Below are 20,367 nucleotides of genomic sequence, written 5' to 3' on the forward strand. Positions count from 1 at the left end.
AATATTTTGTTAAGTGTTCTATATATTAAAATGTGTTATCAATGCAATGTTATGCCATGTACTTTTTACTTTGTAAATTGAACAATTTCAGCTTTTAGCTGCATGTCCGATGATTTTTATCTCATTAAACTAATACAACAATAACGCTCACAAATAATTTTCACCTCTCCACAGAACTCAACCTTCTCTTTAAGTTGTAAACCCATCTTGTAAAAGAAACATAAAATAACGTTGGGACATCGAGCATTTGCATGCGCAACAACAAATTGAGGAATTACTTTCAGTTAGAATTGAGGTAATCCCCGTATACTAAAGGCACATCTTTTCATTTATATGTCCATAATTTTGAAGCACGTCAGGGGCTCTTGAAACGCAATGATTCGCATAGTTTGTGCGCTTTATGAATTATATCATTACCATTCTTCTTGTTATAATAATTATTATTTATCGTTATAATTATTATTATTACAATCAATCTTGTCTCTTATTACCTGGTCACTGAAGGAGAACATTTCGTCCTTAGGAAGACTGGCCATCTGAAATACAAAAAGAGAAAGACAAAATATTTTGAGCGAATTTAATTTGTTCTTATTAAAAAAAACCTCATCTTAAATGAATTCTGATCATAAAATTTAAATTAATTAAACTTGAGCACTTCACCTTAAAGAAATGCGTTGATCAACTCTTTGTCCGTTTGCTCGTGTGCACTTTGTTCTGTGTTAAGAAGATATCTCAAATTTCAGAAGGTTAGAATTTTTTTACTAGAGTTTTTTTTTATTAGCTTTCTTATTATATCAAATTCATTTGGTACATTAGTGTTCTTTGCCTGTATGATACTTTTTTTCTAAACATGTATTTTCGGTATGTAAATATATGTTCACTTCTGTCCTTTTGAACACAATTTTAGCATTCTAGTAAAAAGTGTTTTCTATTCACATATGATTCAATAAGCTTTCCAGCGATACCAAAATCAACATATTCCAACCAGAAGAAAAAGCCCATATAACAGAAAGCAAAAGGAGGAGAATTAGGGAAGGACCCAGAGATTTTGTGCACTGAGCATTTTTTTCAAAAGGTACTAGACTAATCAGAGACACAAAAATATAAATATTGATTGGACTTCCTGAGTAAGCTGTCCTATGAGCATATATTATCTTATTCCGCTTGTTGGTTTACAATATGATACAATGGGATTCTTGTAAAACTGATTTTGAAAGTGAATATACTGGACCTACCCTACACAAATCTGGGTCATTATATTGATGTTCAAATTGAAAGCTTTGTGAAGTGAATGCATGTAACAGTATATATGTATGATCTATTCGGTCGAGATTCAATTACATAATAAATGCAAAGAAAAACGCTAAAATTACTCCGAAATATCCTATGACAAGCTATACTATGACGTCACATGTGCCTGCCTTTTAATCTAAATAATAATAAATAAAGTCATTTTTATACAGCGCATAATAATAAATTCTCTATGTGCCTTACAACTATTAATTATGCAATATATTCCATGCTTAATCTAAAGATTATATGCATGAATTAACAGAAATACATATCATATACAATGATGAAACATTCAGATGGTATAAACTTATGAACACAATTATAATAGTTGAATAATTACGATTCTATTGTAGTAAGGAAATACATTATTGGACATAAACTAGCACACAATTAACAGACTATTGGAAGAACATACATGTCTTCAGAAGTGATTTGAAGAATCGACCGTCGGCGCGTTACGAATATTGAGGGGGGGGGGGGGGTTGTGGGACTTGTAGAAGACTTTGTTGCTGAGATCAAAGAGTGCGGACAGGAACATATGGATGAAGTATCTCACATAGATATGAAGGGGTTTTCCCGTGGAGTATCTATATGTAAGAAGTAGGACATTGAAGTCTATTCGTTTTTGGACAGGTAACCAGTCGAGACGAAGGAGGATGGTTGATAATATGTGCTCTGTCCGCCGAGATTGCTCAATCATTCTGGCTACAGTATTCTGGATGATCTAGATATAATATTATGGCCATTAATACCCTAATTACACCGACGAGACATCTCCTCCTTCTTCTTACAATCATTATCATCATGATGAGTGGAAATCTTCTTTTAAAACTGTACTAACAGAAGACTCGATTGAGGGTGTTCAGGTACGTACTTGTTTAAAAAGTGGGTTAAGTTCTGACAAGGAGAGAAGTACCTTGTAAGATTTCTTTTTTCCTTGTATTGTCCTCAGTAGAATAATATGTCTTTGGATTTCCCGAAATTCTTACAAGAACAATACATGAGCTGAGCTTGATTTGATTATTGCTTGTTAGGCCTATGCAATTGTCTACAGGACCTTTATTTACCAACTAAAGCGCAAGTAAAGGCTTATTAGTGAATCTGAATTTGCTTTCTAAACATGCTAAGGAAGGCTGTTTTTAAGGGCTCTGTCATTGTTCACTGTATGGAACAGGCGCATACGCAGGGGGGTGGTTTTGGGGTTAAACGACCCCCCCCCCTCGAGTTTTTTTTTATTTGTATGTTTTTTTTGTATATTTTAGAAAACCCTCCCCTTTTGATTTAAAAAATAAAAAATAAAAAAAATAAAAATAATAATAATAATAAAAAATTGCCAATAGGTGACCCCCCCCCAAAAAAATGAAAAGTGTCCTCTTATCCCCCCCCCCGCTTATTCAGCGGCTGGCTGAGTCGTTGCGAAATTTTGGGCCCGATTTGAAAACCCTCCCCTTGAAAAAATCCTGCGTACGCCACTGGTAGGGAACGATGGCAGTTTTGGAGGAAAACAAGTTTAGTAGATAACAAAGAACCTTCACATTTAGAAAGAATCATAATAATTTTGGGCAAATAAAAATTGGTCATTTTATGGGTGAATTTGATCATAGTCGGACAAGAATATTAGGCCTACCGAGTTGGGTACAACAAATTTTCGACTTAGGTCGAACTTTCGAACTTTCGAACTTTGATGTGATGCAATTTGTAATAAATGCTAATTCTGTTTCCTTGACTTATCACCTATATTTCTTCTAACCGCTTAGAGGCATTATGCAATTGACGATATAGAAATATCTTATATTAATAATAATTTCTTCAGGCCGTTCAAAGTGGGCATCTTTTGACCCGGTATCGCTCGTAAGTTCACAAGGCCTCTATTTGGGCTTGATGGTACAGTATATTCAATGGCAGATCAAATAGCATGGAAGGATTATTGTATGTCTGTATTCGTATTTGTCAGTATTTTATGATATTGGTATGCGGGTTCAAATTCATCTGGGTCTCTCGTATTGACTACATTTATCATGTATACAGGGCGGAATTAAGATATCCTGTTATTTAATAAAGGATTAGTCTTTTGGATGAACATCGAACCCTCAAGCCTCAAGGACACTCACCTACTCCCCCTACTCCCCACCTTCTTAAGACCTGATTTCAAAGGCTGATGTTGTATTCAAATAGCAGACATGAACATTGATCGTCGGGTAAAAGAAAAATATGTGCCGCAATAGCAATAGCTAAGAAGATTGATACGAATGAAAAGATGAGATTGAAAGAAAACTAAAACCCTGGAAATTTATTTTAATTCGTTTGGGAAAAACGTTTGGGGGTCGAACCCCCCCCCCCCTCACATTTTTTGTTTGTGTGTGTTCTGGAGGATCCCCCCCTTCACTTTTTTTTTTTAATAACGAAACGAAATATCGATCGGCCAAATTTTCAAGTTTCTGGAGAAAAACCAAAAATGTGCTCTTACGTACCTCCCCCCCCCCCGGTAATTCAGCGGCTAGCTGAGTCGTTGCGAAATTTTCGGCGCGATTTTCAAATTTTAACCCCCCCCCCCCTTTCGACAAAAGTCCTGCGTACGCGCCCGATTCTATATATTACAAGGTTGCTTTATAACTTTACAAAGAATGTTTATATTTGATTCGGGTATCTCATAATTTCATATTCTACTGTATGTATCAGTTTATCATGTTATACAGTCATGATATAATATCAGTTTTGAAAAGGTCAGTGAAAGTTTGAGCTAAAACCGATTAAAAATAAGAAAGTTATGATTTTTGTTGAAGGTGCGATCAATCAAACACAAATTGGCAAATCTGTGACGTATCTTGCAAGCTCCCCTACCATCACAACAAATGTTTTTTTTCTTCAAAAATCAGCCATGGGCTCGTTTTCTCACGCGTTGCATCTTTAGAAATAGCTTTGCATTCTGGGTCACAGTATGCATATAAAAGATATACCTTGACCTCTGCTTCTGCTCTAATGGAAATCAATTGACTATATTCCTTAATCTGCCCGAAAAATTGGCAGGATATTCAATTCAATTCAATTCAAGTTTATTTCCACAATCTGGTAAAAATACAAAAACAATCAAAAGATAAGAACTTTATTTGTCAAGAATAAATCAAAGTGTCACAATATTATTCCAACTTTATGGGTAACAGTGCAGTTGGAAGCACAGCCAACTGGAAGGGCTGCCAAATGCTAATCTCTTCCCATATGAAGTGAGACCGATCGTCAGGGTCATGCATGAGTTGACTGCCTGTAGAGCTTTAATTACTACATGATAACCCCAAACCTTTTTTGTATTGCCGGTATAGAGTTTTGTAGAGTCTACACAGGAGCCGCTCAGTACTTGTTTTGGGTTTACAAAGGCAGGTCAGGTTTGTTCTCATATTGTAAATTTAAGAGAGGAATGTGTTCACAAAGTCACACCATAAAATCTGAGGATTTTTATGGGAGCCATTGTGTGTTTTCATGACCCAATGGTTTCATCAAGGCCTCCTAGCTACGGTCTGGTGGAGAAAAACGTATTTGCCCTGAATGAAAGCATTTGCGTTAGGAATGCATTTATACTATATTACAAAATAAAAAAAGATGATTAATAATTCCCTTGAGGCATCTTGGCTATTAATAGGGTGATCACACTGCCTGTGCACACAGTCTGCCCCATGCACATACACACACACACACAACAGCAGTCAGTTGGTAGAAATAGCAATTTTCGTAAATTTATTTTAAACAAACTGAACAATATTTTTAAATTTTTATTTCACATATCTTTCAAGCATACCTTTAACTACAATTCTTTGTAGTTTCATTGTTATAGGCATGTGGGAAATATGTTAAATTATTAATTAGAATATTGTCTTTTCTGCCATGTGTGACATGGCCCGCTGATCGCCCATTGACTGTTATTCTGCGTGGTGAAAATGCACCTCAATGTATATAACTCCCCTACAAAAATGCAAAATTCTCATTAGTTTCACTTATTAAATTAATTTGTTATTTACCCTCACGGTAGCCACAACTGTACTGAAGTCACCACATTTTGTTTTTTTTCTAAAATTCAGTCCCTGTGGAATGTTATGGCCTGTTTAATTGAATGGTTTCTCGGAAAATCGTCATAAATCCTCAAATTTGATATTTATTTACTATACTGTGATGTAGCTGAAAGTCTGCAAATTCTTATCATTTGTTCGGTTTTTCTGAATAATTTGTGAAACATATGAGGAAATAGCTGTAACGGTGATCGAAGTAATTTCCATCGCCAGGGAGCTATACAACATAAAGAGTTTATTATTTACAATTTCATAACTTTAGACTCGATTTCAACCACGACAACGATCACTGAATATTGTAGGACTGCATATACTTGAGGTAGTCCTTGGGGTAGTTGTCCTAGAGTTTGGTTATTCTAAAGTGGTTATCCGGGGTGGATGTCCAGGGGGTAGGTGTCCTAGAACCGGAGAATTGTCCTCGGGGGGGGGGGGGGGGGGGAGGTAATTGTCCCGCAGGGGTAAATTTCCGTGGGTAATTGTTCTGAAGAAATCTGTAGCATCTAGGATAGTGGAGATAGTTAGTCCGAACAAAGACCTAAAAACGGCGTGAAACAGAAGATATGGCGCTCGTTGCATCTTTAGTAATAGCTTTGCACTCTGGGTCAAAGTATGCATATAAAAGATACACCTTGACCTCTGCTTCTGCTTCAATGGAAATGAAATTGATTACATTTCGTCATCTGCCCGAAAAAAATTGCAGGATAAGTATGGCAGTGGTAAGTTTAGAAAAGGAAAATCAGATGTGACTTCTAAAAGAGTCAACAAAAATGGAGGACATCCAATCTTAACGAAGGGAATGTAAAGACAAGAAGCAAAGAGAATTCGGCCAGTGGACAGGTATTGTTATATTTGCAGAAGCTGAATTCAATGCCATTTTGCATGATATTTTTCTCTCTTTATTTCTCTCTCTCTCTCTCTCTCTCTCTCTTTCTCTTTATCTGGTTCGAATTAGTTTCCTCATCAATTTTGAACGTTCATGAAGCAACGTTTACCAGGGGGATCGCATTTTGATCGATTGAAATGCGAGTCAGAGATAGCTTTGCAGAAAATTTCAAAGCAAAAACCGATGCGGTCATTAGTTTACTTGTGTTTAGTTTGTCAGAAAAGTAAATATATTTGACTGTTACAATTTACAGACAACAAAGGTAATTTTGACTACAAAATTAAACGGGTTGTTACCCCCCCCCCCTCCCCCTCACAAACAAGGGATGCCCCTCGTCCCACTGTTCATTACCTATGGAACAAGCAGGGCGGCACAACTCGTCCGCGACCCATTCCAAAATGAATCATGCATGTGCATGCATACACATAAAGTGTATGCCATAAACAATTCTTTAGCCCCGTTTCAAATTTTAGATTTAGAGCACCTTAAACATGGGCGGATCCGGAATTTCTTATAAGGTGCACAACTCAGAAAGTATGGATAAGATCATCATATTTTTTTCACGTGCTAAAATGTGTAAAGGGAGCATACTTTAGTGTAGGGTTGTGTTTACCACTTGGGTTTCATAAAAAGACGAGGGGGTGCAAGGATTTGTTGTGGCTGTGGTTGTGGTTGTGATATCACCTCGACCTCATTTGTCTGACGGAGACTTTTCGACTTCCCCTCCCTACTCCCCATATACAAGAATATAACTTGAAGGGAAGAGAGAAAACGCTTACCATGATCATTCCCGTTGCCTCTTTGAAAGCGGGAACATACATGTCTCGCTTCCTCTGGAGCTCTTCCTGTCGTTGGATCACGTTTTCGTCGTCCTGAGGGAGCACCGCGTCGTCCTCCTTCACCCTAATCGGGCATCCAGCACGAACCCATCTATGAATCGGGAACATGTGGACCTGATTCGTCTTCTCGCTCAGCACCCTGACGAATTCACAGTACCACTCGTCATCGTGGAAACCAAACTTGTCCCGATGGAGCTCCAGATAAACAGGGTCCCCAAAATCTCCATCCTCAATCGCAATCTGGAAGCTATCTAGCCGGCCGGACTCGAAGTCGTTGCTCAGGAGATTGTCGAGCTGGCACTTGCCGGACCGAAGTCCGTTCTCATCTTGAAGGACGACCGAGATTGTATCGTCGGTGCCCATGCCCAGACGGTCACCCGTTTTCACGTAGACGGTGAAATTCTTCTTCGAAAATAGGTTCCACATGTTGGTAAAAATTTCCTCAATATGTTAACTAGAATTTACTTAAACGCGATAATTTCATGAATACGAACGAAAGCCGACGAAGGAAAGACACCTGAAGATGATATTCAAAATATACAATCGAACACCCGGACCTCTCAGAAAATAAGAAATTCTTAACCTGTTGAAAAAAACTTTCCGATCTACGAAATACACGGAGGTTGGTTTTGCTAACTGAACTTGATAGTGATTATGTCATGTATAACCTAGTGTTCTGCTTTTTATAAATCACACTTCACAAAGTTTTGAGAATTTCGAATAAAAAGAATGCGCCCCATCGCCCTTGGGAGCCTCTTGTTTTTTTCATTGGTGCCTCGTGAAGATTGACCATCCCTTGATCCGGGGCATTGGGGTGTAGAAATTGTGGTCAGCAGTTCTATGACCCTTTTCATAGCGTGTTGATAAAATGACAAAATTTAATATGAAGTATCCTTCATTCAACTACATCACAAAGGGTTCTAGGACAACCCCCTGGGCAGTGTGAAATTGGTCAATTGGGCGATAACCAAGTAGATCATGTGTTACAAAAAGGTGCCTTTCAAGCCTTTTGGGAGAATAAACGGACTCGTTAAAAAAAAAAGCATATTAAAAGGGCAGTATGGGCATATGCCAGACCGACAGCTGACAAAACAAATATGTACATCATCTCGAAATGCCAAGAACCGATCGATCTGGCGTCACGTTGGCGGTTTGACTGAGTGCAGTCAAATGCGTCGCTTTTCAAGTTTTCATTAGACTGTATCTAGTACCCTTTTCATAGGGCCTAAATAAAAAAAAGATGTCGTATTGTCTTCTAGGTGCCAGCACCTGGGTCGGTCGGTCGATTATTTTTATTTGGGATCTTTGGGCTGATATTTTGCAGTTTTTAGTGCTTTGATACATATTAAAAAAAAAAAAACTTTAATAAAAAGCCGACCGTAGATTTTAAGATTTAAGGGCCGGTCTCAAAGGGTAATACAACATCTTTTTTATTAGGCCTAGTGACTCTATAAAAGTATACCGATGAAAAATACCGATGAATTGAAGAATTATTGCGAAATCGCCTTCTAGCTGGGTGCGTGCATTGATTTTGGACTCGTCAGCACAGCTAGCTAGCGCTATGTATAGCTCAATGCAGCTCAGCGAATTGGCCACCAATTACATTTACAAGAGCTAGATCAGGGGCAGCGGAGCGACTTCAAAAGTAGGGGGGGCACCAACAAAAAAGGGCACTTTCTGCAAAAAAAGGGCACCTACAACGGGAAATCTTAAAGCGAAAATATACAATTTGTATCATACCTTACATTTGGGTGTGATGAATACATTTGTGAGAGAACGAAGCGAACGACGAAAATATTTCAGATTTGTGAGGTCGCAGTGCGCAAAATTACATCTTATAAAGTGGAAAAAATTCTGATGGGGTTATAAGCAAATTCTCATACCGGAAGACTGACAAGACCTTTGTTAAGTAACACAATTATATCAGCTATAAATGGGAGCGAGCGATAATTGCTTTTAGTCGCTTGAAATTAGGGGCGCGTTTAATGATGAGAGGAAAAGGGGACGCTTTAAACGAAAGGGACAAAACACTTATTAGAAAAGAAAAGGAGCACGTGTCAAAGCACAAAGGGTAATTATCAGAGGTAAAAATGGGGCACTTCTTACACCTACAAAAAGAGGCACTCTTCAGGGATGAAGAAAGGCACGTATGAGAATGGGAAATGGGCATTTGTCGACGGAAAAGGGGCACCAATCAGAATTTGAAAAGGGCATTTATAAGAGGTGAAAGGGAGCATTTATGAAATGCGTATAGGTCCCTTATGTGAAAGGAAAAGGGGCACGTATCATTGTTAAAGGGGAATTATCAGAGGTGGAAAGGGAAACTTATCGCATCTCAAAAGTGGTACTGACAAGCTATGAAAGGAGCACTTATGAAAATGAAAAAGGGGCAACTATGATAAAGGAAAATGTGCATTAGTTGAAAGAAAAGGTGCACCGATCAGATTTTAATTGGGGCATTCATCGGAGGTGAGGGGGGGGGGGCACTTATCTGAAGTGAAAAGGATTAACTTCTCGTACCTAAAAAGGTTCATTTACCAGAGATGAAAAGGGACATTTATGAGAAAGGGAGCGGGCCTTTTTTTTTCTAAATGAGGGCACTTATCATTAGGATAAGGGGCACATGTTAACATATAAGTTGCGCTTATCCGAGTTAAAAAAGGGTGTAGTTAATAAAAGAGGAAGGGGCACTTGTAAAAGTAAAAGGGCACCTCTCAGATTTGAACAGGGCATTTATCAAAAGTGAAAGAGGGCGCTTGTCGTACCTGAAAAGGGGCGCTTACTAGAGATTTAAAAAGGCACTTATGAGAATTGAAAATGGACACTTATTGCAAAGAAAAAAATGGTACTTGTCAGAGTAAAAGGGGCACTTTGGGCGTATTTGAGAAACACTGCGCGCCCCTGCCCTGCCCCAGAAGGGCCCCCTCTGAGCTAGACTATATCACGCTGGTGGATCTACAGGGGCTGTTTCTATTTTCTTTTCATTTTTATGATTTTTTTTTGCACATTTTTTACCCATAAATCATATATTATTCATATTTAAGCATTTCTTTTCACTACATATATTCATTAGACCATTTGGAATAATAATACGACAATTTTTTTTGGGAAGAGCCAGCTTATTCCTTATGTTATCTCTTGTTTTGATAATTTCTTATGTATTTCATTGTTTTTTATCTTATGTATTTTATTGTTTTTGATGTTTTATTTCATTTCTCACTATATAATTCAACTATTTTGACTCATAAAAAAACTACCTTAACTTTAAACAAGACCCAATAACCAATGTTTTATCTATTTTTTTTTAGGAAAAATGACATTTCCTTATGTTTTGTACACAACTCACGAAAATGAGCGATTTCGGGCTGACATGCAAAGACAAAAGGTCACGTGACCTTGTAACTTTAGGTCCGATTTTGAAAAAAATTCTTTTAAAGGTGAAATTCAAAGAAAATCACAAATATGTCAACTAATTTATCACTAGAAACTGGTAAGCTAAAAGATGGACATTTTTTTAGGTCAACTGCATATCGGGTGATTTATAAAAATACAAATACAACCACCTTGATAGAAGCTGGGATATACAACAGATTCGCCGGAAAAATAACGATGTTTTAATGACGTCAACAAATGGACCAATATTACCCAAGCAGACGACATCCCATAAAGAATGAACATAATTGCAAAGCTAGCATTTGTAAAATTATAATGATTTTAGTGTATAAAAATGTCAAACCATTCAAAAGGGGATTTCGATTTTGATAACTTTCGATCTTGATAACTTTTTTGCTTGTAAACACACAGGAAAGGGGTTAATAAACAATTAAAGAAACCAGACTTTCAAATTGAAAAAAAAAACCGGAATGATATTAAGGACGGCATTTGTTCCCTCTTGAAACGCCGAACATACCGCGGTATGTGCAGCTGAATATACAATGGCGTCTTATTTTGTTTACAAGCGACAGACTCATTTTGTTTTCGTATCGCCCCCCCCCCCCCCCGGCAAAAAAAAAAGAAGGAAAAAAAAAAGGAAAAACAAAAGGGGAAAGATATCAAAGGTATCAAAATATGCTCATCTGACCGTAGTTAAATGCCTAAAACCCCTGACCTTCTGGGGTCTCGGCGCCCTGGACCCAATGCCAATTCGTGACCTGCCAGTGTCACAAATAAGGTATAAAATTATGCTCATCTGACGATATATTGATGTATAGACCTCTGAGCTTCTGAGGGCTCCGCCCCTTGGACCCAACACCAATTTGTGTCCTGCCAGTGTCACAAAATAAGGTATCAAAATATGCTCACCTGACAGTAATTCATTGCCCAAAACCCATGAGCTTCCGGTGGCTCTGCCCCCTGGACCCCACCTAGGGCCCTACGGCGGACGGCTGGATGCTAATCTGACGGTAATTTAATGATTAAAACCCCTGAGCTTCTGGGATCTCGGCGCCCTGGACCTCACGCCAATTTGTGTCCTGGCTGTGTAACAAATAAGGTATCAAAATATGCTTATCTGACCGTAATTTACTGCTCAAAACCACTGATCTTCCGGGGGCCGCCCCCTGGACCCCACGCCAATTTGTGACCTGCAAGTGTCACAAATAAGGTATAAAATTATGCTCATATGACGATAAACTGTTGTATAAACCTCTGAGCTTTTGAGAGCTCCGCCCCAAGGACCCAACACCAATTTGTGTCCTGCGAGTGTCACAAAAAAAGGTATAAAAATATGCTCATCTTACGACAATTTAATGTACAAAACCCCCAAGCTTCTGGGGGCTCCGCCCCCTGGACCCAACACCAATTTGTGTCCTACCAGTGTCACAAAAAAGGTATCAAAATATGCTCATCTAACTGTAATTTTTTGCCCAAAACCCATGAGATTGTTGGGGCTCCGCCCCCTGGACCCCACGCCAATTCGTGACCTACCAGTGTGACAAATAAGGTATAAAATATGCTCATCTGACGATAATTTAATGTAAAAAAAACCCTGAGCTTCTTAGGGCTCCGCCCCCTGGACCCAACACCAATTCGTGACCTGCCAGTGTCACAAAAAAGGTATAAAAATATGCTCATCTGATCGTTATTTATTGCCCAAAACCCCCTGAGCTTTCGGAGGCTTCGTCCCCTGGACCCAACGCCAATTCGTGACCTTGCCAGTGTCACAAATTAAGTTATAAAATTAAGCTCATCCCCCTCATTACCCTTTTTTGGAGATGGGCCCTGCCCCCCTGGCGCTCAAGGGGGGGGGGGGGGGTTGCCATTTTTCGAGGGCTTAACAAATAAGTTAGTGCTCACTACCCCCCCCCCCCCCCCACTGAGCGAAATATTGTCCGGCACGATTTTCAAATATCATTACACTAAATTTCAAATTGATTCCTAATTTGGGCCCCCACCCCTAAGAAATCCTAGATCCGCGCCTGAAATACATGTACTAGCTGCGGATTCTTTTACTGTCAAGTTCCATACCATTCTGAATTACATAATTGTCCCTAGTCCATACCACTTTATCAAATGTTCACTTATTAAAACTCTTTAATATATATATACCCTAACGATTTGGTACAAATTATGTAATTCCAAAAACACTAAAAAACATATAAAAATACATTATTTATTTGTTTATTACTATCATTATGATTATTTATTGTATCTGTTTGCATAATTTTTTCCTCGCATTCCATTTATTTTCTGAAACTGTTCTCTTTTGCTCTTTCGAAATTCCTCCTTTTTTGGTTTCCATGTATTTCTGCATACCCCCTTTTCTCAATCTTTCTGAACTGTAGGGCTGCACATACTAACAGAGTATCACCATCAAGGACGTTATTGGTTATTCTATCCAATTTATCCTTCTGTCTCTTCTCTTGCTGTATCCTTCTTCCATTTCCCCCCTTCTCTTTTCTCCCCTGATCAGAGTACCCAATTAAATAAACAGTAAAATTTGATTCACCCCCTTCTTCTTGAACCCCTTTACACGTGTAAAATAACTCTATCATTGATGGCCTTCATAATGATAATCAATATCCGAAGTTTTGATGCGTGTATGTCATAGAAAATAACTAAACTATCGTGCCCGAGCACTTTGGGTAATAAAGGACCGAATGAAGGATTTATCGATTTTGTCATTAAAAGGTTAAATGTTATTGGAGATTTCCTGGTCCAGCCTCAAATTGCTTATCAGATAAGATCGACGCTCCAAGTTTGGTCGAACACAATGGTATCAATGACAACTTGCTTCCTGAGGAAACATTCAATGAATTTCCTCTGTGATCTTCATGAAGTCAGCAGTGAAAACATGACCCCCCCCCCCCCCAATACAGCTTCGATATAAAGTATTGGGAGCTGGTAAAAAGGCAAGACTGGTTGTATTGCATGCATAAACATTTAGCAAGTTACATTTGTTTTCGATTTGAGCAAAGGTACTCGACTGAGACTTGTCGATACAGCATGGAGCGCCATGAGAGAGCAATGCTTGATGAAGTCGTTCTAAATGATTTGATGTCGAACGGCCATCGTCTTAAAGATGGTGTAAGAAACAGGCCACATGCAGGCCTAACTCGGTTTAAAGAGCAGAAAGAAAACGACCGGGATACTCTTTGTAGTGATACACCATCTGAGGAGTATTATGACGGACAGCCGAAGACAGGCATATGGACCAGAATAGGTAAAGTGGTGGTCCAACGAAGGGGGATCTGCTGGGCACTATCATTCGCGATCCTCACTTCCTTTTCTTCATTGACTGTCAAGCTCTTATCTGGCAGGGTTTCCCCGAATCAAATTGTACTTTACCGCTCATTCACCCTTGTCCTCTTCACAGGACCCAACCTCATACGCCACAAGGTGTCATATTGCTTGCCTCTGAAAGCTTGGGGATTCGTAATCGTCAGGGGAATGTTCGGCACTGGATGCGCCATCTGCGCTTCCAACAGCCTCCAACAACTGGACATATCCACTGTCAAGTGTATCCTACAGAGCTCAACTTTCATCACCTGCATCTTCGCGTGTCTCTGTTTAAAGGAGACTTGTTCCATCCCAATCACCGTATCATGTTGTATCAGTGTGGTCGGTGTTTTACTTGTTGTCCAGCCAGCACCTATCTTTGGGGGTCTCCTTGGCAGCGGCAGCGGTGAAAACAATATATTTGGATTACTCTCAGCTTTTTCTGCCGCTTTGTTTGTGACTCTTACATTTTTGTCACTCCGAATGCTCGGCCGCCTCAAGGTTCACGCGCAACTTATTACTTTTTCGTACGGCTGCATCGGCGTCTTGGTATGTGCCTCACTGATGAGCGCCCTCAACGAGTGGTCCATCCCTGGTTGTGGATACGATCGGCTCTTGGTCCTAGCTATCTGCATCATCGGCTATCTTCAGATCATGACCTGCACTCTCGCATTCCAGACGGAAAACGCTGCGGTTGTCGCCGTCATTTCGACCACGGGAGTCTTTGTCACCTTTGTCCTGGACTTTGCGTTCTTCAACGTTACCCCAAATCTTTTGAAGGTCATTGGAGCTCTTTGCGTAACAGCCAGCTCTGTTGGTGCAACCATATCATCGTACTATGCTGCTAAGCGGAAACTTTCTGAAAGTAAGAAATAATGTTATAAGCTTCAAGCACCACTGAGCTTCCCTTCGGTGGAATGTAGGCCTATATTGTCGCTTACTAAACGCTCGCCCCAGCCACTCTTTCGATGTTGCGGCTGGTGAATTAACTGTAAGATTATTGTGATTAAAGTTGGTGGCAGCGGTGGGATTTGAACTGAATCTACAGGGCAAATGAATTAAAAGCCGAGAGTCTGTTATATGAATGCTCCTTAAACACATTAAGGGGGAAGTCCACCCTGATATTAAGTTGGTGTGACTTATCTTGCGAGCTCGATCCCTCCAACTTACTCAATCTGTAGGCCTAATCCCCCCCCCCCCAAAAAAAAAATCATTATTCTCCTAAAGAAAATTTACATGCACCCTATATATAATTATGGTAAATATGTTTCTATATACAACCCCTATAAGAAACCAATATTTTTCTCATAAAGAGAATTTACATGCACCCTAAATATAATTATGGTAAATATGTTTCTATATACAACCCCTTTATATGAAACCAATCTATTTCTCAAAAAGAAAATTTACATGCACCATATTTATAATTATGGTAAATATATGTTTCTATATAACCCCTGTATGAAACAGTTTTATTATGTCATAAATAATTACAAAGGAAATGGAAGTTTATGATATTTCTGTACAGAGCAAATCAGGGAGGACCTCGCAAGGTTTTGCCAATTTACCAATTTGCCAATTTGAGTTTCACTGAGGTTAACTTTAAAAAACAATAACTTTCTTAATTCTAATAAGACTTTGCCCGAAAGTTCACTGAACTGTTCCTCTCATGCAATGTTTGTATTAGTTTGGAGAGTTGACCATGTTTATCTCGATTTTGTAATTTGTATAATCTGGTATATAGAACACATTTTAGAATTGATTTTTACTCAAATATTAAGACGGAAATCCACATTTTTCGACTTTGAATATGTTTAGCACCCATGGAAACAGCATAATTTTAAGAAATGATCTCACTCAATTCCCATTAACTACTAGTGTGGTCATATACACTATACTTGTCATTTGATATGCTTTATGATGTTGTTTTTCCCGTCTCCCGGATTGCCAATAACCAAAAATCCTATCTAGTTTAACCACAGATATTTCTTTATTGTTTCATATTAAATAACATTTAAATATTGCCCCCTTTTTTCGGGGCAGGGGGGGGGGGGGTAGGATGTAAAAGTAGGATGGTCAGGAAGGACTGGGCGACTCTTTAAAAAAAAAAATCTTTGGTCTGTATGGAGCATTCATATCTATTTTTTATTTCTTTCTTTATATTTGGGGGTCAGCGGGACATGCTAGTGATAATTAGCTCTCCCCTTCATTTCCTCCCTCCTTCCTCCCGCTTTCTCTCCAACTCTTATTGTTCCTCTTCCTTCCCTCTCTCTCTCATCTTTCTCTTTCTATCAAATTTTTCTCTTATCTCTCTCATCTCTCTACCTCTGTCCCTCCCTCTTTCTCTTCATCATTATCTGTATTTATGTCTTTTGTTCATTACTTTCTTACATGAAGCCTTTCCCTCTCTTCCGCTCCTCTTCTTTTCGCCCCCCCCCCCAAAAAAAAACCCCCCGCTGGAATTGAACCGAGACAAATATTACCAAATGTTAATGAAAAGTATGGAGCTAGTTTGATAGGCCCTTAAAACTTTGCTCTACGTTCTTGTCAAAATGAATGTTGATGCCACGTACTGTTCAGAAGTCTAATTATTTCAGAAGTATACAATGATAAATCCTTTATCACAAACCAATATATGAAAGAAGAATATGTTACCGACACCAATTTATTAAGAAATGGATTTAGGGAAACACTCTATTTGTTTTCTTTGAAATGAATTTTCGAGCTAGCTGCCATTCCCCGAAGCCTTAATTTAGCAGAGTGTACATTCTTTTAAATTCTCTATAGTCTGTCCGTACTGTGCATTGCAAATAACTACTCCAACATTTCAGCCGAGAGAGAAAGAGAAAGAGAAAGAGAGAGAGAGAGAGAGAAAGAGATCATGGAAGGGGAAATGAGAAAAAAAGAGAGATCATAAAAAGAAGATAAAGAGTAATAAAATTCAAAGTGAGGAAGATTGGTGGATTTGTAAAGCGGAAGGATGTACTAAAAGAATAAAAACGGTAGCGGAGGTGTGAGAGACCTTATCATGTAAAATCACACACATTTAACAACACTGCTTGAGAATTGAAGGACAATTTATTATGCCATGATTTGAGTACTGCATTATTTCTACAAATAGTACGCTTACTAGAAGTACATAAATATGTAATACAAATCCAACTATCGGTTTTTATCAAAATTGAATTCCACCGAAGAAATCTACAAGAGTATAATATCTAAAGAATTCTGATGTTCAAATTCTTGTACTGTTTTATTGTCTTTATAGAGTAAAAAGACGTCTACTTTGTCTACTTCATACTTTTATACCATTAATAGGTGAATATATACAATTTAATTACATTTGTTGCAAGATTGTTAGAAATTTATACCTAATTTGCTTTGGATTCTTGAATTATCAATGCAAAGGTCTTAAATACAGGTACATGTACCTAGATAATTGTCATAGTTCTATTCAACATTGCTGCATATGGAAACATTTCAAACTCACACATTTCATTATGATTTCATATCGCACACATATCTCAAGCACATAAATTAAATAGTTTAAAAATATAAAATTACGCCCATTTCATTTGCGCATCACCTTCTAAAATGATAAATTATATAAAAGTTAAAACATGATCGCAACTATTTTCGACAAAATCAATTTCAATAGCCTATTGGAATGTGCGAACATGGCAATTAATGATGTATTACGTAATCCGAACACTTTTCTACAGAACATGCAATAGAGTATTGGAACAAATCTTGAGTTGATTTTCGAAAGTATATGTAGCTGCGATCTCATTCCCTTATCTAAATCTTTATGATCATATTTGATCAAAATAAAAAGATGTTGTAAAGATTGAGGTAACTGAAATTAAAATACATCACCGTAGTGTACACTTGATCAACTGCTGACAGACTGATATTTTTTGCCAAATGATGTGTAGAAAATAGTCCGTTTGTAGCCACAAGAGCATTATTTTAACTTTGTGGATCCAAACGAATGATATTTAGGTTACAGACCCTTTCTGATGAAAATACATGTACAACTTTATATCAATGGAAAGCTGAATGAACATTGAATACAAATACATGTATGAAGTAGTACAAAATGTTTTCCTTTTCAGTATTGCACAAAAGAAAATTAAAAACTCATTTTCCGCGCACCCTCCGAATTACGTGTCAACAGGAATCAAATTAGCCGCAGTTATGGTGACTACATAACATAAGTCTATATACTTGTAGCCGAGGCGATGAATCGTACTTAATTAATGCAATATAATTGTGAATATGCGTATTAGTACTCAACATAAGATGATGTCATCAAGGAGATAACTAGTATTTAGGTCGACAACTTCTGGTTTTCAAAGCTTTAGATTTTGAGTTTTCAGAGAGTTGTTAATACTCCTATTATAGACACATAAATAACATATAATTGATATTGGATTAGAAATAAATAAAATAAAAATATCATTGTAATCTATGGCTTATTAGCTTTCCGTTGATATATAAATCATCTTTTTCATTTTTCAGTCTTTAATTAATGTTCATTATATAATAAAGTGCAATGGAATTTCAAGCTGCTTACTCTCCAGAATATTTTTTTTTCTCCAATAAACTGATTTGATCCATACAAAAATTCCAAATATATAACATCTATATTGATTCTTTGTACTTTTGTCAGATAATGAATGGATTGAAATTTTCATTACTTTGAAGAACAAGATGGACAGTTTAAAAAATTGGATTATCATTACAAATTAAAATTAAATATAGTAAAATGAAAAATAATCTGAAATAATCCCATTCCAGTATTAAAAAATAATGATGTACAAAAACATTTTGCATGCAATATATTTACTAATGCATGAATCTCATTATATGAGCGATAACATGTGACAAACACAGGAAAGTTATAAAAGTAAACTTCATTTTTTTAACAAGTACGTTTAGTGACAATATCGTTGGACAGTCGAGTATTTCATTTTTTTTCATTTCAGGTAACATACCGTAGTCATAATTTGAGTTGAATACAATGCAATTTAGCTGCAACAAAAAAAAGCGTTAAAAATAAGGGCAAGAAGATAACTACACATCTTATGTCCAAATCAGTGCAAAAAAATGCTAGGAATCACATATAATACACAATTACAATAAATAAATGCTAATATATTGAACATGTATTACTCCTCAAACACACTAATTTCTTTACTGTATTTTACTTCAAATCTAGAATATCTCCACAATACATTAACATGTACATTCAAAATTGTACTAGATTATTACAGCGTGTAGTACTGAAGCAGGGGGGGGGGGGCACAATGAATATTTACAATGATAACAGTTTTTGGCTGAATCAAGAGAGCTCACAACTAGGAATGGAGCAAGATATTATCTGTAGAATACTTCAAGACACAAAATCACCACAAATTGAAGAGGAAAAAAAACTAAAATCTTGGATGCCATACCTACATCAAATTTAACAACGCCTGGCTAATCCATATACTCCAGAATCAATACAAATAAGGGAAAGAAGGCCACAATAAAATCAAGGATACATAGAAGAATTATTTCATAAGATATTTCAGTGTTCTAAATTCTTGAATGTAAATAAATAAAAACAGGCTTGAATCAGTCAACTAATTTATGACGGCGCAAGTGCATCCCTTTCCGTCCCTTACATACTACACTCTAAAAGCTACTCTAATCATATAACATACATGTACTAGTTTAGGCATGAAATGAATCTTAAGGGAGTAAATGCGATCATGACCATTTCTTTTCTTTTACATATTTACATAATTATCGGGCTGTATTCTGCTAGCAAAAAAATGTTAAATCAGTGCACTAAATCTTTGCACTTATCAGAGGTTTAAATCTGGCTTAAATGTAGATGCTTTGCAAGAACACAGACAGTTGCAGCCTCTCATGAAAAATGTTTAGAAGAAATTTCATTTTTTTCCACATTGAACCCAAAGACTATATCACATACCGGTATATAAAATATTAATTTAATAATAATAATAATATTTAATTTTTATATAGCGCTTAATACAAATGTCTCTAAGCGCTTTACAAATATAATATTACCCTGGTCATTGGATTCAGTGCTTGCCCGCACACACTGTGTGCACAATCTCCACTCCCTGGGGAGCATTCCAGCCGGGCGTTACTTGACGCTCACAATTCTGAAATCAAATATAAATCATGGAATACAAACAATATTCTTGAGAGACCAAAACTGTATTTGGACAAAAGCACTGAAAGGCACCTTGAGATAATTACATGCACTTGCTTATAATAGGTTCACAGCATTTGATTTTACATAAAAACCACAAAAACAAACATAGATACAATAACCGTAGCTACAATGTATGCCAGGCAAGATTTGCAGGCATTATTTCAATGAAGTCTGTACAATACAGGCTTGAATTAGACAAATTGGATTTGTGCAAATATGGCTGGATGGCCAACGTGAGATGGTAACAATGGACTGTTGGATCATTGGGAGATTTTACAAATGATTGTCTGATCAATGGAAAATGATACCAATGGACTGTCAGACCATTGGGAGATGTTACGAATGGAC

At 37.4% G+C, this 20,367-nt stretch overlaps 2 protein-coding genes across 2 annotated transcripts in view; one reads left to right on the top strand and one right to left on the bottom strand.

Annotated features, from left to right (window-relative positions):
- Positions 1-7,747, bottom strand: part of LOC764400 (allene oxide synthase-lipoxygenase protein) — a 30,545-nt gene extending 22,798 nt beyond the window's left edge. Inside the window, exons 1-2 of the mRNA XM_001200684.4 lie at positions 7,014-7,747; positions 492-536 (exon numbers count right to left, since the gene is read on the bottom strand). Of these exons, the coding sequence (XP_001200684.3) occupies positions 492-536; positions 7,014-7,499 (531 nt within the window). The 5' untranslated portion in view covers positions 7,500-7,747. The remainder of the gene's footprint in view (positions 1-491; positions 537-7,013) is intronic.
- Positions 7,748-13,439: 5,692 nt separating this feature from the next.
- LOC764409 (solute carrier family 35 member G1-like) lies at positions 13,440-14,987 on the top strand. Its single transcript, XM_001200695.3, has one exon. It carries the CDS (start codon positions 13,443-13,445, stop codon positions 14,664-14,666), a length of 1,224 nt encoding a protein of 407 aa, XP_001200695.3. The 5' UTR covers positions 13,440-13,442; the 3' UTR covers positions 14,667-14,987.
- The last annotated feature ends 5,380 nt before the right edge of the window (positions 14,988-20,367 follow it).

The sequence above is a fragment of the Strongylocentrotus purpuratus genome, unplaced genomic scaffold (genome assembly GCF_000002235.5).
Source record: "Strongylocentrotus purpuratus isolate Spur 01 unplaced genomic scaffold, Spur_5.0 spur5_scaffold_4, whole genome shotgun sequence".
In the NCBI taxonomy this organism is placed as follows: domain Eukaryota; kingdom Metazoa; phylum Echinodermata; class Echinoidea; order Camarodonta; family Strongylocentrotidae; genus Strongylocentrotus; species Strongylocentrotus purpuratus.

Bases quoted from the DNA above. Each gene is read 5' to 3' on its own strand.
- LOC764409 (XM_001200695.3), top strand. From the start codon at position 13,443: ATGCATAAACATTTAGCAAGTTACATTTGTTTTCGATTTGAGCAAAGG.